The sequence below is a fragment of the Erythrolamprus reginae genome, chromosome 9 (assembly GCF_031021105.1).
Source record: "Erythrolamprus reginae isolate rEryReg1 chromosome 9, rEryReg1.hap1, whole genome shotgun sequence".
NCBI lineage: Eukaryota > Metazoa > Chordata > Lepidosauria > Squamata > Dipsadidae > Erythrolamprus > Erythrolamprus reginae.
Window position 1 is genome coordinate 3,422,653 of NC_091958.1, and position 21,247 is coordinate 3,443,899.

At 41.4% G+C, this 21,247-nt stretch overlaps 2 protein-coding genes across 3 annotated transcripts in view; both read right to left on the reverse strand.

The window, feature by feature from the left end:
• Positions 1–5,340, reverse strand: part of ATP2C2 (ATPase secretory pathway Ca2+ transporting 2) — a 55,133-nt gene extending 49,793 nt beyond the window's left edge. The window contains exon 1 of one of the 2 annotated variants that reach the window (XM_070761888.1): positions 4,853–5,340. In XM_070761888.1, the coding sequence (XP_070617989.1) occupies positions 4,853–4,987 (135 nt within the window). In that variant the 5' untranslated portion in view covers positions 4,988–5,340. Of the gene's footprint in view, positions 1–4,498; positions 4,813–4,852 lie in introns of those variants that run through there. The other variant, XM_070761889.1, reaches the window with a different exon arrangement.
• Positions 5,341–7,901: 2,561 nt separating this feature from the next.
• WFDC1 (WAP four-disulfide core domain 1) lies at positions 7,902–20,348 on the reverse strand. The gene is made up of 6 exons (XM_070761614.1): positions 19,806–20,348; positions 12,645–12,840; positions 10,600–10,683; positions 10,198–10,338; positions 9,603–9,644; positions 7,902–8,090 (listed from the first exon to the last, which is right to left on the reverse strand). The coding sequence occupies exons 1-6, from the start codon at positions 19,950–19,952 to the stop codon at positions 8,032–8,034; spliced, it is 669 nt and encodes a 222-aa protein (XP_070617715.1). The 5' UTR covers positions 19,953–20,348; the 3' UTR covers positions 7,902–8,031.
• Between the last annotated feature and the right edge of the window lie 899 nt (positions 20,349–21,247).

Here is a 21,247-nt window from a genome sequence, read left to right on the forward strand (position 1 = left end):
CCCCAGTCTACAGAGAGGGGCAGCATACAAATCTAATAAATAATAATAATAATAATCTTATTACTGGTTTCCAGCTGGCTATTTCCAGCCCCGAAGGGGAAGGAAAAGAAGGGACCATTATTTCTCAGTTCGCTTGTTTTTAAAAAAGTACCATGCCAAATTTCATTTCTTAGGTATTGAATATCTAAATAAACACGTAACCAGCCTGAAACTTTCCTGCCCCTTTAATGGCTTTTGAAATGGCACACAATGCTAAAAGTATCCCTTGTAGCTATTTTATCAGGACAGCAATCAGGTGCACTGGAGGATTAAGCACTTTTAAGAGTTTCCCCATAACAAAAAGAAAATATGTTTGCCCTGAGTTTTATTAGCGTAGTTTCTTGCAGAGGTGGCGTGTGTAAATCTTATTGGAAAAGAACAAACTGGGAAAGGAAAATTTGGAGAGAAAATGCACAGACCATTTAACTTCCCTCCTTTGGTGCAGTGGTTAGAGTGTAACACTGCTGGCTCCTTCAGCTAACTTCTAGCTGTAGTCCAGCAGTTCAAATCTCACTACCGGCTCAAGGTTGACTCAGCCTTCCACCCTTCCGAGGTGGGTCAAATGAGGACCCAGAATGTTGGGGGCAAGAGATTGATTCTGTAAACCGCTTAGAGAGGGCTGTATGCTGCCCCGAGTCTGCGGAGAGGGGCAGCATACAAATCTAATTAATAATAATAATAATAATAATAATAATAATAATAATAATAATAATAAAAAAAGCACTATGAAGTGGTATATAAGTCTAAATGCTATTGCTCTTCCTTCCTTCCTTTCTTCCTTCCTTCCTTCCTTCCTTCCTTCCTTCCTTCCTTCTTTCCCTCTCTCCCTCCCTCCCTCTGGTTAGAATGTCATATTGTAGGTATATTCTTCCCAGTGCCAGCAGTTCGATCTTGACCGGCTCAAGGTTGACTCAGCCTTCCACCCTTCCGAGGTGGGTCAAATGAGGACCCACCTTGGAAATGAGGAAAATTTGGAGAGAAAAAGCACAAGACCGTTTAACTTCCCTCCTTTGGTAAATTAGCTGGGAGGTGCTGAAGAATTTTCATTTGAGCCTGTGAAACAGTTATTGCATTCTCACATGGATAGGGAACTGGGTGATGAGTAGGTTATGGGTGAATGTGTAATAGGAAACCACCATTGGTTTAGGGGTAATGTTGGGGTCAACCCGGCCACCATGTTTTGCTACACCAGAATGTGGGCTTAGAGTAGAGGGCTTCAAACTTGGCAACTTTAAGACTTGTGGAATTCAACTTCCAGCAAGCAAAGCTGACCGGAGAATTCTAGGAGTTAACAACAACATCAACAACAACAACCTTGGAGGTTTCTGGTCCAACTCTCTGCTTAGGCAGGAAACCCTACACTACTTCAGACAAATGGTTATCCTACATCTTCTTAAAAACTTCCAGTGTTGGAGCATTCACAACTTCTGGAGGCAAGCTGTTCCACTGGTTAATTGTTCTGTCAAGAAATTTCTCCTTAGTTCTAAGTTACTTCCCTCCTGGTTTAGTTTCCATACATTGCTTCTTGTTCTACCCTTGGGTGCTTTGGACAATAGCTTGACTCCCTCTTCTTTGTGGCAACCCCTGAGATATTGGAGCACTGATATCATGTCTCCCCTTTTCATTAAACTAGCCATGCCCGGTTCCTGCAACCATTCTTCATATGTTTTAGTCTCCAGTCCCCTAGTCATCTTTGTTGCTCTTCTCTACAATCTTTCTAGAGTTTCAACATCTTTTTTTTAACATTGTGGTGACCAAAACTGAATGCCACATTTCTCCTCTTTCTACTTTTTATACTTGTCCTTTTTGCCTTTTAATGTGTCAGAGAGTTCTTTATGCAGCCATGCTGGTTTGTTTTCAGACCTATTATTTTTCTTCTTCAGTAGTATTGTGCTAGATTGGGCTTTTATAATATCGTTATTTATTTATTTATTTATTTTATTTATTCATTTGTCCAATACAAAAATACATAGGAAGAAAGATAGACCTGTGATAATATAAAAGAGGGTGAAAGTGAACTTAGAGGAGAGGATATATGACAGGAAGAGAATATATAAGATAGGTGAAAGAAAGGAAAGACAATTGGACAGGGGAAGAAAGGCACACCAGTGCACTTATGCACGCCCCTTACTGGCCTCTTAGGAACCTGGAGAGGTCAATCGTGGAGAGTCTAAGGGAGAAGTGTTGGGGGTTAGGGGTTGACACAATTGAGTCCGGTAATGAGTTCCACGCTTTGATAACTCGATTGTTGAAAATGAAATCATATTTTTTACAGTCAAGTTTGGAGCGGTTCGTATTAAGTTTGAATCTGTTGTGTGCTCTTGTGTTATTGCGGTTGAAGCTGAAGTAGTCATTGATCGGTAGGACATTGCAGCATATGATCTTGTGGGCAATACTCAAATCGTGTTTTAGGCGCCGTAGTTCTAGGCTTTCTAGACCCAGGATTGTTAGTCTATTTTCGTAGGATATTCTGTTTCGAGTGGAGGAGTGAAGGGCTCTTCTGGTGAAATATCTTTGGACATTTTCAAGGGTGTTGATGTCTGAGATGTGGTATGGGTTCCAGACAGATGAGCAGTAGTCTAGGATGGGTCTGGCAAAAGTTTTGTAGGCTCTTGTGAGAAGTGTGAGATTGCCTGAGCAGAAGCTGCGTAGGATCAAAAATTTCAAAATTTTCCAAGCTTTATTATTATTATTATTTATTATAATTGTTTATTCTTTGTCTTCTTGAGTTGTTTTCTTCTTGAGGATTCTCCTCCATGGAATCCTTCCCAAGCTCTCTCTAAATTTGTTGAAATTAGCTCTCTTAAAGAGAGACTCTAGTTTGACTTTGTTCTACTGCTTGTAGTTTGCATAATGCTGAATTCCAATATTGCATAATCACTTTCCCCAAAGTTTCCTGTAGCTTCAACACCTTCTATCTCTGTTAGTGAGAATTATGTCCAACTTCGCTGATCCCCTTGTTCCCTTCTTTACTTTTTGGGTAACAAACGTATCTGCAAAAAGTTCATCTACTTCCTCTGTTTGGTTGGGTGGCCCATGGCAATGTCATTTCCCCCCTTTAATATTGACCCAGTTGAAGTCTCAAAGACTTAGAGTTGCCAGGTTTGGGCAACTTAGAGAGTTACAGGGGTTGGGGGGAAAATGGAAATACTTGACTTTTTTGGCATCATAATGCTTAAACATGTTCAAATCAATCAAAACTTGGCACATTTTAATTTTTTAAATTTCTGTTATTTGATATGTTTTTTTAAACTCCCTTTTTTCTTTTTACAGCAATTTAAGGAAATTGGTTATGACCTCCTAGAAATGGCAGACCTCTCAGACTTTCAAAGAGGCCAAATTTTTGGGGCTTGAATGGAGGCACTACTGTAACAGAAAGTGCCCGAATGTTGGGCACTTCAAGAGATAACGTCTCAAAAGTCATGACTGCTTTTGGAAGAGAAGAGAAAATATCCTCAGCCAAGCACAGGTCTGGTCAAAAGTCGAAGTTGTCTGAGAGAGACCGTCGGACTCTAAAGTGAATTGTTAGAGCGGATCGCAGGACCGCAGCTCCTAAAATCACTGCAGAGCTCAATAGACACGTACAGAACCCAGTTTCCACAAAAATTGTTGGAAGGGAGCTTCACAAATCTGGATTTCATGGAAGAGCTGCAAGGTTTCCATTTTTTTGTCCACCCCTTGTATGTGAGCCCAGCAACAGAAGGTAGGAGTAAGTTTGAGAGTACTGAAGTGAGTTGAACATTCATCCTGTCCTTCTCTGCCTACATCAATCCTCCCCCTTTCCCATTCTTACACCAGCGGCGGAAAGAACTTTCCCAGGACGTTCCATGCGGTGATGTTGAAAGAACACTCCCAGGGTCTAACAAGGGCTGTGCAAATGCCATCAGAACGATAAAAGTTTACTTTTAAGAGACTTTGAATGGGGGCGAAAACAGGGAGAGCCACTCCAGACGTAACCAGCCATATAAAGGTGGGTGGATCAGCCGAACAATAACACTTTTGTGCCCCTCTCCAGCCTTGCAGCCAGTTACAAACTCAGGTCTGATCCACCCCACCGGCTCGTCTCCCTGTTTTGCAAGACTCACATTTAACTCTCTCTCCTGGGAGTCCCAAAGGTGCTTCAACTGGACTTCCCCCCCTCTTTTTATTATAAATCTTTCCATTCCCCACTCTCCGGTCAGAGCTGAAAGAAGCAGCTTGGATGTGAAGCGGAACACTTTCAAAAACAAAACCAGACAAGTAGGATCTGAAAGGCGGAGCAACTCTATAGCGGAGGTCTTCAAACTTGGCCACTTTAAGACCTTGTGGACTTCAACTCCCAGAATTCTGGGAGTTGAAGTCCACAAGTCTTAAAGTGGCCAAGTTTGGGGACCCCTGCTCTACAACCTCTCCCTGGAGATTAACAAAAGTCAGACGGTCAATTCCAACCCAACATTCCCCCCATAGCAAACCTCCTGACCTGTTCTCCTGTCTCCTTGGTGCCCAGAGACTGGTATTTCCGACCCAGATGGAGGAAGGAGGACCCATTCTGGAAGAACTTAGCAAAGGAGTGCTTTGCTCCCATCTTGGTGAGGGTTAGGCAAGCACAGGTCAAGGGGGGGGGCAGCACCTCAAGCTACTACAGATACAGCTGCTGCTTCTGCAAATGGTCTTATTGTTTTTCTGCCCCCTGGCTGAAAGGCACACATACTCTCCTAAGCCCAGGAGGTGCAAAGGAAGGTGATCCGATGGGTGTTACCTGATCCCGACACACAGCCAATGCCCCGCCCGCCCCTGGGAGGGGCCAAATTAGTGCTCAGAACAGCAGACCTACCTGGGCAGGTGTGGTCTGTGGAGGCTGAGCCTTCCTCCAAGTCCTGGGAAACTCGGCGTATGTTTGCAAAGGGGATAAAAGTCCTCTCCGTTGCCCTAGGTCACAATTTGGGCTGAATTCCAACCCTGGCGTCATTGTAATCCTAGCCAGCTTCTGCAACTCTTGGCTGTAGTGAGGGAATTGCAGACAAAACTCTTGTGGTTGGTGTATTTTTATATGTGTTTGTGTGCCTGCATAAAGGGGGGTGGTCTTGTTTCAAGTAATGCAATCAATCCAATGGAGTCACTCTGCTTAACAACTAATTCCCACAACACTGTCAAATAATTGACTAAGACTGCATTACTATTGTTCTTCTCATTCTTACTAGCATCTAACTCTTCTCACTATTACTGTAACCATGTTGCTTATATCTTTCAATTTATAGAAAAATAGTGGAAGGTCTTAAGCATAAAACCTACCAGGAAAGACTTCATGAACTCAATCTGTATAGTCTGGAGCAGTGTTTCCCAACCTTGGCATTTTGAAGATATTTGGATTTCAACTCCCAGAATTCCCCAGCCAGTGAATGCTGGTTGGGGAATTCTGGGAGTTGAGGTCCAGATATCTTCAAGTTGCCAAGGTTGGGAAACACTGGTCTGGAGGACAGAAGGGAAAAGGGGGACACGATCGAAACATTTAAATATGTGAAAGGGTTCAATAAGGTCCAGGAGAGAAGTGTTTTTAATGGGAAGGTGAACCCAAGAACAAGGGGGCACAATCTGAGGTTAGGTGGGGGAATGATTAGAAGTGATGTGAGAAAATATTATTTGACTGAAAGAGTAGTAGATGCTTGGAACAAACTTCCAGCAGACGTGGTTGGTAAATCCACAGGAACTGAATTGAAACATGCCTGGGATAAACATAGATCCATCCTAAGATAAAATACAGGAAATAGTATATAAGGGCAGACTCGATGGACCATGAGATCTTTTTTGGCTGTCAATCTTCTATGTTCCTATGTTTCTAATACAATCACTCAAATGGAGTCACTCTGCTTAATAGCTAATTCCCACAACACTGTTAAATAATTTACTAAGACTTCATTACTATTACTCTTCTAGTATCTAACTCTCCCCACTTATTACTATAACCATGTTGCTTGTATCTTTCAATTTATATTGTTTCCTAGTACAATTTGATACCTTATAAGTAGCCTTGACTATCATTAAGTGGTTGTAATTTTTTAATTGTTGATTAATGTATTTTATTCTCCTTATGTACACTGAGAGCATATACACCTAAGACAAGATCCTCATGTGCTCAATCACACCTGGTCAATAAAGAATTCTAGTCTAGTCTATTCTAAGCCCAATGTAAGTTATTTTATGATTTGGGATTGGATCAATTCAGAAATGAAAAAAACCCCCAGCATCTAAATTAAGTGGGTGATTCAACCTTTGTGAGTTTGTGAAGTTGAAACATAGAAACATAGAAGATTGACGGCAGAAAAAGACCTCATGGTCCATCTAGTCTGCCCTTATACAGTTGCTGTTATATGTTCCCAGTGTTTCCTGAATATTTGACTGAAAGAGTAGTCGATGCTTGGAACAAACTTCCAGGAGACGTGGTGGGTAAATCCACAGTGGCTGAATTTAAACATGCCTGAGATAAACATAGATCCACCCTAAGATAAAATACAGGAAATAGTATAAGGGCAGACTAGATGGACTAGGAGGTCTTTTTCTGCCGTCAATGTTTCTATGTTTCCAACAATGTTGGCTGGGAATTGAAGTTCACCTGAGTTAAAGTGGCCACGTTTGAGAAGACCTTAAAAAAAAAAAGACCTTCAAAAAATTCCAGTCTACGCTGACCTAACATTTAGGAAAAAGTTCAATGACTCTGCCTTTCGTTAGTTGTTGCATAGAGATTTCCTCTGTTTACACGAGCAATGTGTATTTGCAGAACACACATGGCTAAAATTCCGCAGAACAATTAGAGGTCATAATTACCCCATGGGAAAGGCTCCGTCAGGAGCTTTATACAATGGCTAAACCAACGGTGCTTTTTTCCCCAACCCTCCTAAATCAAATTGACTTGGGTCGATTGGTTTCTTCAATTCAAAGAGCGAAAACCTCACACGGCTTTCCTCCGAATTGTAACAAATATTGTTGTGTCACAGTCCATAGATCCGTGTGTGAAAATTGTACGGTTGATGAATTCTTGGCCCAGATGTGGGATAAAATAGCAGCTTTATGGAGGGTAATCTATGCTTGAAGACAAGACTTCTCTAGTGTTTCATAAATTTCCTGACAATGGAATAATTTGCCAGAAGTTCTGGGTGCACCATCACTGGAGGATTTCTTAGAACTAAGGAGAAATTTCCTGATGGTTAGAACAATTAATCAGCGGAACAGCTTGCCTCCAGAAGTTGTGAATGCTCCCATATTGGAATTTTTTAAGAAGATGTTGGATAACCATTTGTCTGAAGTAGTGTAGGGTTTCCTGCCTAAGCGGACTAGAAGACTAGAAGACCTCCACGGTCCCTTCCAACTATTCTATTCTATTCTATTCTATTCTTTATTCTACTCTACTCTACTCTACTGTACTATCTACTCTACTATCTATTCTATTCTATTCTTTACTCTACTCTACTCTACTCTCTACTCTATTCTATTCTATTATATTCTTTACTCTACTCTACTCTTTACTCTATTCTATTCTATTCTTTACTCTACTCTACTCTACTCTCTATTCTATTCTATTCTTTACTCTACTCTCTACTCTATTCTATTCTATTCTTTACTCTACTCTCTACTCTACTCTATTCTATTCTTTACTCTACTCTTTACTCTACTATCTGCTCTATTCTATTCTATTCTTTACTCCAATCCACTCTACTCTACTCTATTATTTACTCTACTCTACTCTACTCTATTCTATAGTGTAGCATTATTAGAAGAGGCCATTCTTGTCCATCCTGGTTTTAATTATAAGAGTTGAAGACTCATCCTTTCTCTGGCAGTAGGTTTATATGAGGCGCATTGAAAATAAATTCAAACTAGCCTGACACCAACAGATTAACAACGTTTGTCCTCCTGGTTTATTTTCCCTCGGTTATGGTTCTCCTTTGCCTGTCCAACATTATTTATCATTTTTCCCTTTGACATCACACGTGGCCGGTCGGCAGAATCCTCCTTGAGCTAACCAAGATGTCTCTGCGTTTGCTTCACATAACCCACCACGCTGCTGGAGCTGCGCCCTGCAAGACAATGGTGGAAAAACGAGCAGTAAAAATAGTATACCTAAATTAATTTTAAGATTATTATTATTTTTTTAGGAAATGGCAAGACGAACTCACTTGTTTCCACGAAAATAATCTCGCTTCCTGTCACATTTTTGTTTGGCTTCTTGTTTCCAGACCATTTATTTATTTATTTATTTGTTTGTTTGTTTGTTTGTTTATTCATTCATTCATTCATTCATTCATTCATTCATTCATTCATTCATTCATTCAATTTTTATGCCGCCCTTCTCCTTAGACTCAGGGCAGCTTACAACATGTTAGCAATAGCACTTTTTTAAACAGAGCTAGGCTATTGCCCCCACAATCCGGGTCCTCATTTTACCCACCTCGGAAGCATGGAAGGCTGAGTCAACCTTGAGCCGGTGATGAGATTTGAACCGCTGACCTTCAGATCTACAAGTCAGCTTCAGTGGCCTCCAGTACAGCACTCTACCTGCTGCGCCACCCCGGCTCATCTTTTCCTATACAGTAGTACCTCTAGATACGAGCTGCTCTACATGCAAGTATTTCCAGATACGAACTAAGAGGGGAGAGACATTTCTGTTCTACTCCCAAGCTGAAATTCGGGATACGAGCCGAGCGTCCACTAGGTGGCGCAAGAATCCTTGCTTTTGGTTAGAATCCTTGCTTTTGGTTATCTCGGAGGGGAAATAAGTTATTTGTTCCAGAATACGAGTTGCCTCGAGATACAAGCTCCCCTATGGAACCAATTATGCTCGTATCTAGGGGTACTACTGTATTCTGCATTACCCAAAAATCTTTTTCCTGTTTATTAGGGCAACATGGAATGCCGGAGGATGAGCCTCGACTTATGATTACAATTGGGACCAAAGTTTCTGTTGTAAGTTGTTGCGGTCATAAGTTGAGTCGGACACAATCTTAGGATCATTTTTATGACAGTCATTAAGGGCAGTGGTGGGATTCCATTTTTTTTATTACCAGTTCTGTGGGCATGGCTTAGTGGGTGTGGCATGGCTTGGTGGGCGTGGCAGGGAGAGGTTACTGCAAAATCCCCATTTCCGATCAGGTCCCACAGAGTCGGCCTTCTCCAGGTCCCGTCGACCAGACAATGCTGTCTGGCAGGGCCTAGGGGAAGAGCCTTCTTTGTGGTGGCCCCGGCCCTCTGGAATCAGCTCCCTCTGGAGATTTGCACTGTCCCCACCCTCCTCGCCTTTCACAAGATTTTTCTGCCAAAAATTGCCAGGAAAGGTGCCGAATCGTGATCATGTGACCCAGTGACACTGCGGTGGGTCAAAAATGTGACGTATTTGCCAACCCCCCCAACTTGTGACTGACCGTGGGGATGATTGATGGTCATAAATGAGAGGACCAATCACAATGTGGACTTTTTTTCAGCAAAAAATTGTTATAACTTTCGATGTCAAACATTCAATGAATAGTTATAAATGGAAAACCTCCAAGGTCTCTTCCAATCTCTTATTCTTTTATTTGAGTGCTGAAACTTACCAAAATAGTCCTTGTAGTACTTGGGTCTTAGATTCCATCCATCTGGAGAAGGAAAAAGAAATATCAGAGCTTAAGCTTAAGCATCTTCACAAATGACCATGTTGCATGCACGTCCCAGAGTGTTTTGGTCTTGGGAAGGAACATGTGTGCAAGAGAGATTTCGATGATTTTTTTGCTTCCGCACATGTGCAGAAGCCAAATCACACTGGATGTGTGCATGCGGGAAGTGCGCTGTCATTATCTGTGACTTTAACATATTATCTCGTATGGCCATGACCAGGGCTGAAATGCTACCGGTTCGGGCCAGTTCAAGTGTACTGGTAGCGTCATCATCCAATGGTTTGGAGAACCATGAGCGGTGGCAGCGCGAGGCTCGGCCCACCTCCCTGGATGGTGCCATTTTCTTTTTAAAAACCCTCTGCACATGCGCGTGCATAGAGGGTAAAAAAGCACACAAATGAGCAGAGCATGGTGAAAGAAAGTGAGTGAGAAAGCACATGAAGCATTCATTTCCAAACCGGTAAGCGAAGATAAGTAGATTTCACTAGCCATGACTTATGAACTCGAATGCTTCACATTCCTACCAGTAACTCACCTGAATTGCCACGTAGCTTGATGCACTGGCCCTGGTTGGGGATGCCTTCAGCGGCATTGCCAGGGTGAATGATGTGGCATTCAAATCCCGTTGGACAATGAAGTGGGTCATCTCCATCCTCAGTGGTACTGCATGTTTCAGCTGCGAAAACAAATATCTCGAGCTCAACGAAAGCCCCTCAAGGCACCTTGGAGCTATTACTGCTGTAGTTCTGCTACTGTTTTTATTTTTATTTGGTTTTTATTTGGTTTTTTAAAACTTTTAAATTACCATTGTTTTATTATGTCTTTTTATTATTGTGTATATTATTGTACAATATTATTTTTATTACTTTACGCCCCCCAGAGTCCACAAGGAGTTGGGCAGCTTAGAGGTCTAATAAATTAAGTTAAATTACTGTACCTTGTAGGACTTCTTCGGGTCCATCCAGGAGCCAGCCGTTGCCCCCCAACCAGCGAGGTTTAGGCTGAATCAGCCAGTCTAAAACTTTTTTTAAAAAAGGAGACAGAATATGTTTGTTTTTTAGACTTTTTAAATGTATTATTGTTATTTTAGACTCTAACTATTAGATTTGTTATTATATATTGTTTTTATCATTGTTGTAAGCCACCCCGAGTCTACAGAGAGAGGTGGCATACAAATTTAATTATTAATAATAATAATAATAATAATAATAATAATAATAATCATCATCATCATCATCATCTTCATCCCAGGAGACAGCAGAATTGAGGAGAAGCAGCTAGAGAAATTAGTGAAATACGAAGATCTAAAAATCGAGCTGCAACGACTCTGGCATAAGCCAGTGAAAGTGGTCCCAGTGGTCCTTGGCACGCTGGGCGCAGGGCCAAAGGATCTCAGCGGACATTTGAAAACCATCGGAATTGACAAAATCTCCATCTGTCAATTGCAAAAGGCCGCTTTACTGGGATCGGCAAACATAATTCGCCGCTACATCACGCAGTCCTAGGTGCTTGGGAAGCGCCCGACTGGTGATGAAATACGAAATCCAGCATAGTGATCTCGTTTGCTGTGTTGTACTGACATAATAATAATAATATTTCTTATTATGAAGGAGAAGCAAGTTAAAGAGATGATAACAGCATGGGCCAAATTTTTTGGATATAAGATAGGTTTGGATAAATGGCAAAAGCTTTGGGAGAGAAATCGGAAACTGACAATGGTCACATCATATAAGGGAAATCTCTATACAATGTTCTATAGGTGGCATCTGTGCCTGGCAATATGTTCCCAAACTGTTGGAAATGCAAACAAAGTACCTGGCACATATTATCACATGTGGTGGATCTGTATAAAGGCAAGGAAATTTTGGATACAAATTCACATACTAGAAAAAATGATTGGACAACATATAGAGTTTAAGCCAGAACTATTCTTATTAGGCATTATATCAGATGCTATTACTATGTTATCTAGTTTGGGCAAAGCAACCAAGTTCAGAGAGCACTAAGGAAGAAGAAGCCTCTTCAAGATGAACAGAAGAGACTATGCCAATGGGTCCCACCATGCCATAACCATGGTTCGACAATCCATGCCACATGAATGCTTCCTGTCCTTTCATCCTTGGTTGTAGAATCCCATAATAGCATCTTGAGAATCAACCAGGTCTACCACCTTAAAGAGACGCTTCCATTTATCTGACACCCATCCTTGTGAAGGTCTTAAAGGACCATCTTAAAAATCACACTGCATTAAAGACATTTGTTTGGGGAATACAACAACTGTTGCAGGGATGGGCCATCTCCATCTCGACTACTGTAACGCTCTCTACATGGGGCGACCTTTGAAAAGTGTTTGGAAACTTCAGATCGTGCAGAATGCAGCTGCGAGAGCAATCATGGGCTTTCCCAAATATGCCCATGTTACACCAACACTCCGCAGTCTGCATTGGTTGCCGATCAGTTTCTGGTCACAATTCAAAGTGTTGGTCTTGACCTATAAAGCCCTTCATGGCATCGGACCAGAATATCTCCGAGACCGCCTTCTGCCGCACGAATCCCAGCGACCGATTAGGTCCCACAGAGTTGGCCTTCTCCGTGTCCCGCCGACTAAACAATGTCGTTTGGTGGGTCCCAGGGGAAGATCCTTCTCTGTGGTGGCCCCTACCCTCTGGAACCAGCTCCCCCCTGAGATTAGAACTGCCCCCATCCTCCTTGCCTTCCCCAAACTCCTTAAAACCCACCTCTGCCGTCAGGCATGGGGGAACTGAGATAACATCCCCAGGCCTACACTGTTTATGTATGGTATGTTGTGTGCATGGTTTTTTTTTAAACTATGGGTTTTTAGCTTTCTAATTATTAAATTTGTATTATATATTGTTTTCTGTTACTGTTGTGAGCCGCCCCGAGTCTGCGGAGAGGGGCGGCATGCAAATTTAATAAATAAATAAATAAACAAATAAATGAGATATTATAGGGCTGGTTTACCTGGGGGAGGGGGCACCGATTCCAAGCAGGCGTAGATGCATCCATTATAGCAACAACGTTTGTGTTTCTCGCATTCAGAGTCTGATCGACAGCTGGGCGTCTCACACGCTCGTTCTGGTAAAGTTTGTGATGGAGGTGGGCACCGGTCATTCTTCTGGTAGTGTGCACTATGGGGATGAAGAGAATCCTCATAATCCTGGAAGAAAGTAGATCGTATTTACTCAATCCCCCTTTAGCATCTTTCAAACACCTTCTCCCATCCTTTTCTATCGAACGTACTAACCCACCTGTTCACCTTTGTAACTTGACCTACAGTTCAACTCAGTAGTGGGTTCTAAAACCCGTTGCTACCAGTTCGTGCATGTGCTCGTGTGTTTATTTATTTATTTATTTATTCAATCATTTATTTTATTTATTCATTTGTCCAATACACAAATACATAGGAAGAAAAATAGACATGTAGTAATATATATAAGGGTAAAGTGAACTTAGAGGAGAAGATATATGAAAGAAAGAAAATATATATGATAAGTGAGAGAAAGGAAAGAGAATTGGACAGGGGACGAAAGGCACACCAGTGCACTTATGTATGCCCCTTACTGGCCTCTTAGGAACCTGGAGAGGTCAATCGTGGAGAGTCTAAGGGAGAAGTGTTGGGGGTTAGGGGTTGACACAATTGAGTCCGGTAATGAGTTCCACGCTTTGATAACTCGATTGTTGAAATCATATTTTTTACAGTCAAGTTTGGAGCGGTTCGTATTAAGTTTGAATCTGTCGCGTGCTCTTGTGTTGTTGCGGTTGAAGCTGAAGTAGTCATTGACCGGTAGGACGTTGCAGCATATGATCTTGTGGGCAATACTCAAGTCGTGTTTTAGGCGCCGTAGTTCTAGACTATCTAGGCCCAGGATTGTTAGTCTATTCTCGTAGGATATTCTGTTTCGTGTGTGTGCAGAAGCATCCCGGACAGGTGGCCAGAGACTCCATCACTGCCGCTGCTACCAGTTTGCAACCCGCTGCTGGTTCAATGTTTCCACGCACTGAGAAATGGAAAGCTTGCAAGGAGACAATGTTTTTCTTCTCAAAGTTTTCGAGAATTGTGTATTATACCTAGATGTTCCACAAGGTGGCACTGGCTGGCCAGGACAATTCTGCAGAGTCCTCTACTTGAGGGTGGCTCCACCAGTTTTGAGCAATGAAAAAACACCAGAATATGATGCCGATTAAATTTCATATGTTTGCCGAAGGAGATAATGGAAATGTATGCATTTTTACCAGTATTTGCATTTGGGAACAAATAAACAGATGGAACATGATCTGCAAACTCCCAACTAATGCAGGCAGAAAAAGTTGTTATATCGAAACATAGAGCAAACTCCACACTCACTAGCACTGATGTTTTTGCCGAGCTGGGTAATAAAATGTCTGCAAGCCAACCACCAAGCTCAGAGAGCACCAAGCACTCACAAAAATCCACAAGAATTTACCGGTGCAAATGTCTTTGTAACAAATACGTGGTCACCAAGCCCAGAGAGCTCCAAGGACCCCACATTTCTCTTCTTTCTTCTCTTCCACCTCTTTTATTAGAAAATAAAAAGGAAAGCTAACATGCAATAAAGCAATGAACCATTACACTACAAGCAAATAAAAGCAAAGGGAAACTTATTCCAACTACACATTTAAATCACAGGTCGTATATTACTGAATTGGCATCCTAAATAGCCGGCATCCTCTCCTTCTCCCCGTCTCCTTTCTATAACCTCTTCCTTCCTTCCTTCCTTCCTTCCTTCCTTCCTTCCTTCCTTCCTTCCTTCCTTCTTTCTTCCTTCCTTCCTTTTCTTCCTTCCTTCCTTCTTTCTTTCTTTCTTCCTTCCTTCCTTCTTTCTTTCTTTCTCTATGATGTCATTTCACTACATCTTTTTTTATTTCTTTCCTCTTCTTTCTTTTCTTCTGTCTCTGTTTTAATATGACACATATGATCATGATATTAAGCATTATATGTACCTTTGTTATGTCTTGCTTTTGTTGTGTTTGTTAAAAGTATATATTTAATGAAGATTATTTTTTTTAAAAGCAAGGAAGCACCTATATATGCTTACGTGAAGGAAATCCATAGCAAACCCCATTCCCTCGAAGGGCTGATAATGTTACGTAGTTGGTAACATTTTATTGCAGAAACACCTGTAGGAAAACCACCAAGTTGCATTGTTCCCAGATGCAAACACTGCTAACACTCCCTGCTATCACTGATGGGGTTACCAAGCTGGGTCACGAGTCAGCAAGAAAACCAAAGAGCACCAAGGAACCCCTAAGTTCAACCTTCAGCTACAGATGTTCTATGGATAGTCAGTCAGTTTTTACTTGTCCGCCGGCCTCTTTTGTGGCAAAAAGGTCATGCTAAGTTAAATCCTTTGGCACTCATATCTTCAAGGTCAAGTCACTAAATTTGACTTCCCAGCTTCTCCTACTTTGGCCCAGATTCTCTTCTAATTAATCAGAGGCATTCTGAGAATTTTTTGCTAGCTCAGGGGATACACAGATGACACGCCACTAGGAATAAAAATCCTTTCAAAAGGATTATTGCTAATCTTTTCAGATGAGAAAGATTATATCCTACACAGCCTGGACACAAACCCAATTTAGAAGGACAGTTTTCCTATTAGATTGGCTCATTCCTCCAAGTGAGGTGAGCAGATGTTTTTTTTTACCCAGCACATATAGGTAAGATCCAAAATAACACAGTGTTTTCACACTCGCTGTGCTTTGACAAAGTTCAATTGACAAAATTGAATGTGTCCAAAGACGGGCTACAAGAATGGTGGAAGGTCTTAAGCATAAAACGTATCAGGAAAGACTAAATGAACTCAATCTGTATAGTCTGGAGGACAGAAGGAAAAGGGGGGACATGATCGAAACATTTAAATATATTAAAGGGTTAAATAAGGTCCAGGAGGGAAGTGTTTTTAATAGGAAAGTGAACACAAGAACAAGGGGACACAATCTGAAGTTAGTTGGGGGAAAGATCAGAAGCAACATGAGAAAATATTATTTGACTGAAAGAGTAGTAGATCCTTGGAACAAACTTCCAGCAGACGTGGTAGATAAATCCACAGTAACCGAATTTAAACATGCCTGGGATAAACATATATCCATTGTAAGATAAAATACAGGAAATAGTATAAGGGCAGACTAGATGGACCATGAGGTCTTTTTCTGCCGTCAGTCTTCTATGTTTCTATGTTTCCCTTCGGGTGAATTTCCTATAACTCATTGTCCTGGAGTAAAACAGGCTGGAGAAGTGGTATTTTATTAAATAGTATATTACTACACCATTTGGTTCAGAATACTTTTTTCCTTGTTTTCCACCTGTAAAATCTAGGTGTCTTATACTCTGAAAAATATGGTAATTTCATTGTACCAGGTGCAATGACCATAAAGTAAACTAAACAGTCCTTTGAGAAGAAGGGCAAAGAAGTCTAAGAAAGAAAGAAAGAAAGAAAGAAAGAAAGAAGCCAGCCAGCCAGCCGGCCGGCTGGCCTGCCAGCCAGCCAGCCAGCCAGCCAGCCAGCCAGCCAGCCAGCCAGCCAGCCAGCCAGCCAGCCAGCCAGCCAGCCAGCCAGCCAGCCAGCCAGCCAGCCAGCCAGCCAGCCAGCCAGCCAGCCAGCCAGCCAGCCAGCCAGCCAGCCAGCCAGCCAGCCTGCCAGCCTGCCTGCCTGCCAGCCAGCCAACCAGCCAGCCAACCAACCAACCAACCAACCAACCAACCAACCAACCAACCAACCAACCAACCAACCAACCAACCAACCAACCAACCAACCAACTACTTGATTAATTTATGAGAGGTAACCCAACAGTCTGCCACTAGGGGTCTCCCTTTGCATATTTGTTAATATTGGGGAAAACAAGCAGGGGAAGAATAACCAGGTTTAAACCATAAACCATTTAAAAACAGTGGTTCTCAACTTTTCTAATGCCTCGACCCTTTAATACAGTTCCACATGTTGTGGTGACCCTCAACCAGTGTTGGGCTCCTATAGATGCAGTCAAGTACGCAGAACCGGTAGAAAAATTTTGAATTTTTTTTCTTTTTTTCCCCTTCTGGGCTCTGGGTCTGTTTTTCCAATGAGGTTGAATGTGTATAATTTTAGAAGAGCTGTGTATGTATGTGTGTGTACATACACATACAGTTTATATACTAGACAATGTATATTTTTGTGTGCCTGTGTGTAATATGGATATACACATATGACATATATACATAGAATTAAACAGAATATTTTGGATTTTCAGTAATAGTAAATAATGGGGGAATTTTATCTCTTTGAGGCGAGGAGAAGCCAGGCATCCTGACCCTAACCCTTGATGTGAATGATGTCAAGTTGGCCACCTTTAAGCCAGTCACATGACTTTTAAGCCGCCCCCCCAGTCACATGATCGTCAAACCACTCCCACCTGGCCACATGGCTGGCAAGCCACACCCACAAAATAAGCCACGTCCACAGCATGGTGGTTAGAAATTTTGCAGCCCTTCACTGCCCCCCAACCGCAAAATAATACAATTACTGGGAAACTCAGGGGTGGGTTCTAACTTACCTCCTGTTCGCTGCCTCCTGTGCTGTGCGCAGGAGCAGTGCCAATTTTTTTTAAAGAAAAATTGCAAAAAGAAAAAAACTCCCAAAACAAGATGGTGACGCATGCGCAGTGTCGTAAATTCAGCTTCTGCGCATGCTCAGAAGTTCCCATAGTACAGAATTATTTTTTTCTCTATCTCTTTGCCTGTGGGTGAACCCATCTGGAGATGGATGGAGTGGAAGTGTCATAGTTCCTAAGACCATCAGAAATATGTGTTTTCCGATGGTCTTAGGTGACCCCTAGGAAAGGGTCGTTTGGCCAGCCAAAGGGGTCGTGACCCACAGGTTGAGAACCGCTGATCTAAAGACACACATTAGTTTAGTGGAAAACACCCATTTCTGCACTTTCCACCCTTCTTATTTTTAAAGTTTTCATTCCTTTTTTTTGGGGGGGGGGAGAGGGAGAATATATTTTTTAAATATTTTTTTCCACCTTAAGGTAAAACATATGTAAAGAACAAAACACAATATCAATATCCAACCGTAGACATATGCCAAATGTCCATATCATTAATGTGCCTTAAGGAGTTTCTTTACTTCCTACCTCCCCTCCCATAACTCCATCTCGCCAACATTATAAGTAGTACTAAACTTTTGCAAACAGAAACAAAGAAAAAGAGACAAAACTCCCAAATATATCCTCACTAGCTAACATTCTATAAATCCCATATTCATCATTATTTACAGGGAAAGGGAGAGAGAAGAGAAAAAATAATAATAGATCCTAATCTTTCTCACTCCGGACTTCCTGGTACAAAGAGAGGAAACGGTCTTTCCAAGAAACAGCGATAAAAACACTTTGGCAAACATTTTTACCTCGAAACAATTCTCCAGGCCCTTTGCAACTTCCACCTGCCCCAGAGTTGGTTTCCTCTCTTGGGAAGCCAACTCCTCCACCCAACATTCCACAGTTCTGGCTTGCGGCCACGGCTTCCTTTGTGGTTCCTCCAGAATCTGGTTGGAGGGTCTTTTAAGAAGACGTGTGAAGAACACACCACCGAGCCTGTTTGGAAAAGGAGCTGAGTTGTATCTCAACACACCATGAGAGCAACTGGCCTGGAACCCACCAAGGAGATTAGATTTATTTGGCCACGGCCAAAATAAATTGCTGGGGAAATTCCAAGATGAAATCCCTGCATGTGTTCAGAACAGCATTTGGGAAAGTTGTTACTTTTTAGTACAATTTTATCGGCAGACATGAAAGCGGGCTATGGCAGAATGGAGTGGTGTGTGGTGTGGTGGAATAGAATAGAATAGAATGCAATGGAATGGAATAGAATAGAATAGGGAATAGAATAGAATAAGGAATAGAATAGAACAGAATAGGATAAGGATAGGATAGGATAGGGAATAGAATAGGGAATAGAATAAAGAATAGAATAGAATATTAGAATGAAGAATAAAATGGAATGGAATGGAATGAAATAGAATAGAAAGAATAGAATAGAATAAAGAATAGAATAGAATATTAGAATGAAGAATAAAATGGAATGAAATGAAATAGAATAGAATAGGGAATAGAATAAAGAATAGAATAGAATAGAATATTTGAAGAATAAAATGGAATGGAATGGAATGAAATGAAATAGAATAGAAAGAATAGAATAGAATAGAATAAAGAATAGAATAGAATATTAGAATGAAGAATAAAATGGAATGAAATGAAATAGAATAGAATAGGGAATAGAATAAAGAATAGAATAAAGAATAGAATATTAGAATGAAGAATAAAATGGAATTGAATGAAATAGAATAGAAAGAATAGAATAGAATAGAATAAAGAATAGAATAGAATAGAATAGAATATTAGAATGAAGAATAAAATGGAATGGAATGAAATAGAATAGAAAGAATAGAATAGAATAGGGAATAGAATAAAGAATAGAATAGAATAGAATATTAGAATGAAGAATAAAATGGAATGGAATGAAATAGAATAGAATAGGGAATAGAATAAAGAATAGAATAGAAAGAATATTAGAATGAAGAATAAAATGGAATAGAATGGAATAAATAGAATAGAATAGAATAGGGAATATAATATGGAATAGAAAGAAAAAGGGGGGGAAATCACTTTTTAAGGGGGTCTTTGCTTGATTAGACCGCATCCCATTTGGCAGAGAATATTTCTCCAGTTGTGTGCCAAGCAACAAAACTCAACACAAGCCAGAAGCATTTAAGTTTTGTTTAAACTTTCTGGGTTTGGGGAATTTAGCACAGAGAAAATGTACGATGAGCAAAGCCTTGAAAACGGGGATGGAAACGCTATTGAAACCATGACAAGAATCTGAACTTTTGAAGACAGATGTTGATAGAACGTAGCCAACTGGATTCTCTGGAGAGAAAACCGAAAGACTTGTGAGTTTTCTTTCCTTCAAAGACCAGCAAACCACCCTGAAGCCTAACGATAAACCCTACATCCCATACACGTTGTTACACCTTCAGCAGAAGGTCAGACTAAGTGACCTCCAAAGATTCCTGCAACACGTTGCAGTTCTACCCTACCCTTTTCTCGACTGCAGCTGTTACTTACATCGTAATTCTCCACCATCTTCAATGGCGAAGCCTTCAGTTGTCTCCTCCAGCGCCTTCTGGCGTAGTTCCAGGACGGGTAGAGTAGAAACACCAGGCATAAAGTCGTTGTAAAGAACCTGGTGCAAAAATGCAGCTTGCTCCCCATTTCCACCTCCTCCTCCAGCTGTTTTTGTGGGCGCCTACGAAGAACAGCAACAAAAAAATGAAAATGAAAATTGCAAACCCCGTGGAAGATGGAAGTTGCTTCAGATTTCTTTGCAGGAGGAAAGAAGGCGGCAGGAATGGAAGTTAGCTAATCCGTCCAAAGTCAAATTCTGTTCTCTCTCCCAGACGGTTTGTCCTTAAAAGGGTTCAAGTTTGAGTCCAGAAAGGAGGCTGCGGCGTTGCCAACAAGTTCCTTGCTCCAAGTTGGAGCCTTTGCTCCTGATCTTGCGATTGCTTCCAAGTGGAGGATTCCCCACCTCTCGCACAGGCCACCCGGCTTTCCAAGGGAAGATAGACGAAAAGATTATTTTTAGACCTTTGTCTCCACATCTGGCTCTCCTAAAACCGGCCTGCAGGAGAATGAGAGCAAGAGCGAGAGGAGGTGATGGTGGTGGGAGGTCATTCAAATTAGGAGGGGAAGAAAGGATCGGATGTCAGCCGCTGGGAGCGGAGGCAAAGGAGAAAGCTGGGAAAATAATAATAAGGAGGTGATTGAAAGAAGAAAAATAAAGCTCTCCAAGGAATAGGAAAGACACGTTGGAGCAAACAGCCTTTCCAGGCAAGTCTGTCACAGCTGTGAAGGGTCTTTTCTTCTTGCTAATTTTCTTTTCTTTCCTCCCTCCCTCTATTCTTCCCTCCCTCCATCCTTCCTCCCTTCCTTCTTCCTTCCAATCTTCCTTTCTTCCTTTCCTCCTCCTCCTCCTCCTCTTCTTCCTTTCTTCATTCCTTCCTTGCTTTCCTTCTTCCTCCCTCCTTCCTTCCTTTCTACCTCCCTATTTCTTTCTTTCTTTCTTTCTTTCTTTCTTTCTTTCTTTCTTCCTTCCTTCCTTCCTTCCTTCCTTCCTTCCTTTCCTTCCTTCCTTCCTTCCTTCTTTCTTTCTTTCTTTCCAGTCTTCTCCCTCCTTTCTTTCTGGTGTCCAACCAAGATGTGTAACATTTCATTTTTACATTCACTGGGCCACAAAACACCAGAGAATCTGCAATGTTTGGAATAACCAATTCTAAAAAAAAAAAATCAGGGATAAATTCAAACCTAGCTAAAACCAAACAGCACTGTGTTGATTTCTGTATTTTTTATTTGCACTTCTGATGTGTTTTTACTAATGCCTCCTAGGAGTCATGGGAACTCTATATCTTAGACAGGCAAGGGACAAGTCTCCCTTATACAGACAATTCTTATGTAGCAACTGTTTATGATGACGCTGAGGAATATCCCTCCCCCCCTTTTGTGACCGA

Bases quoted from the DNA above. Each gene is read 5' to 3' on its own strand.
- WFDC1 (XM_070761614.1), bottom strand. From the start codon at position 19,952: ATGGGGAGCAAGCTGCATTTTTGCACCAGGTTCTTTACAACGACTTTA. The intron at 12,841-19,805 runs GTAAGTAACAGC...ACTTTCTTCCAG, and splicing joins AGATGGTGGAGAATTACGAT to GATTATGAGGATTCTCTTCA. The intron at 8,091-9,602 runs GTAAGTTTCAGC...ATTGTCTTGCAG, and splicing joins GTACTACAAGGACTATTTTG to GGCGCAGCTCCAGCAGCGTG.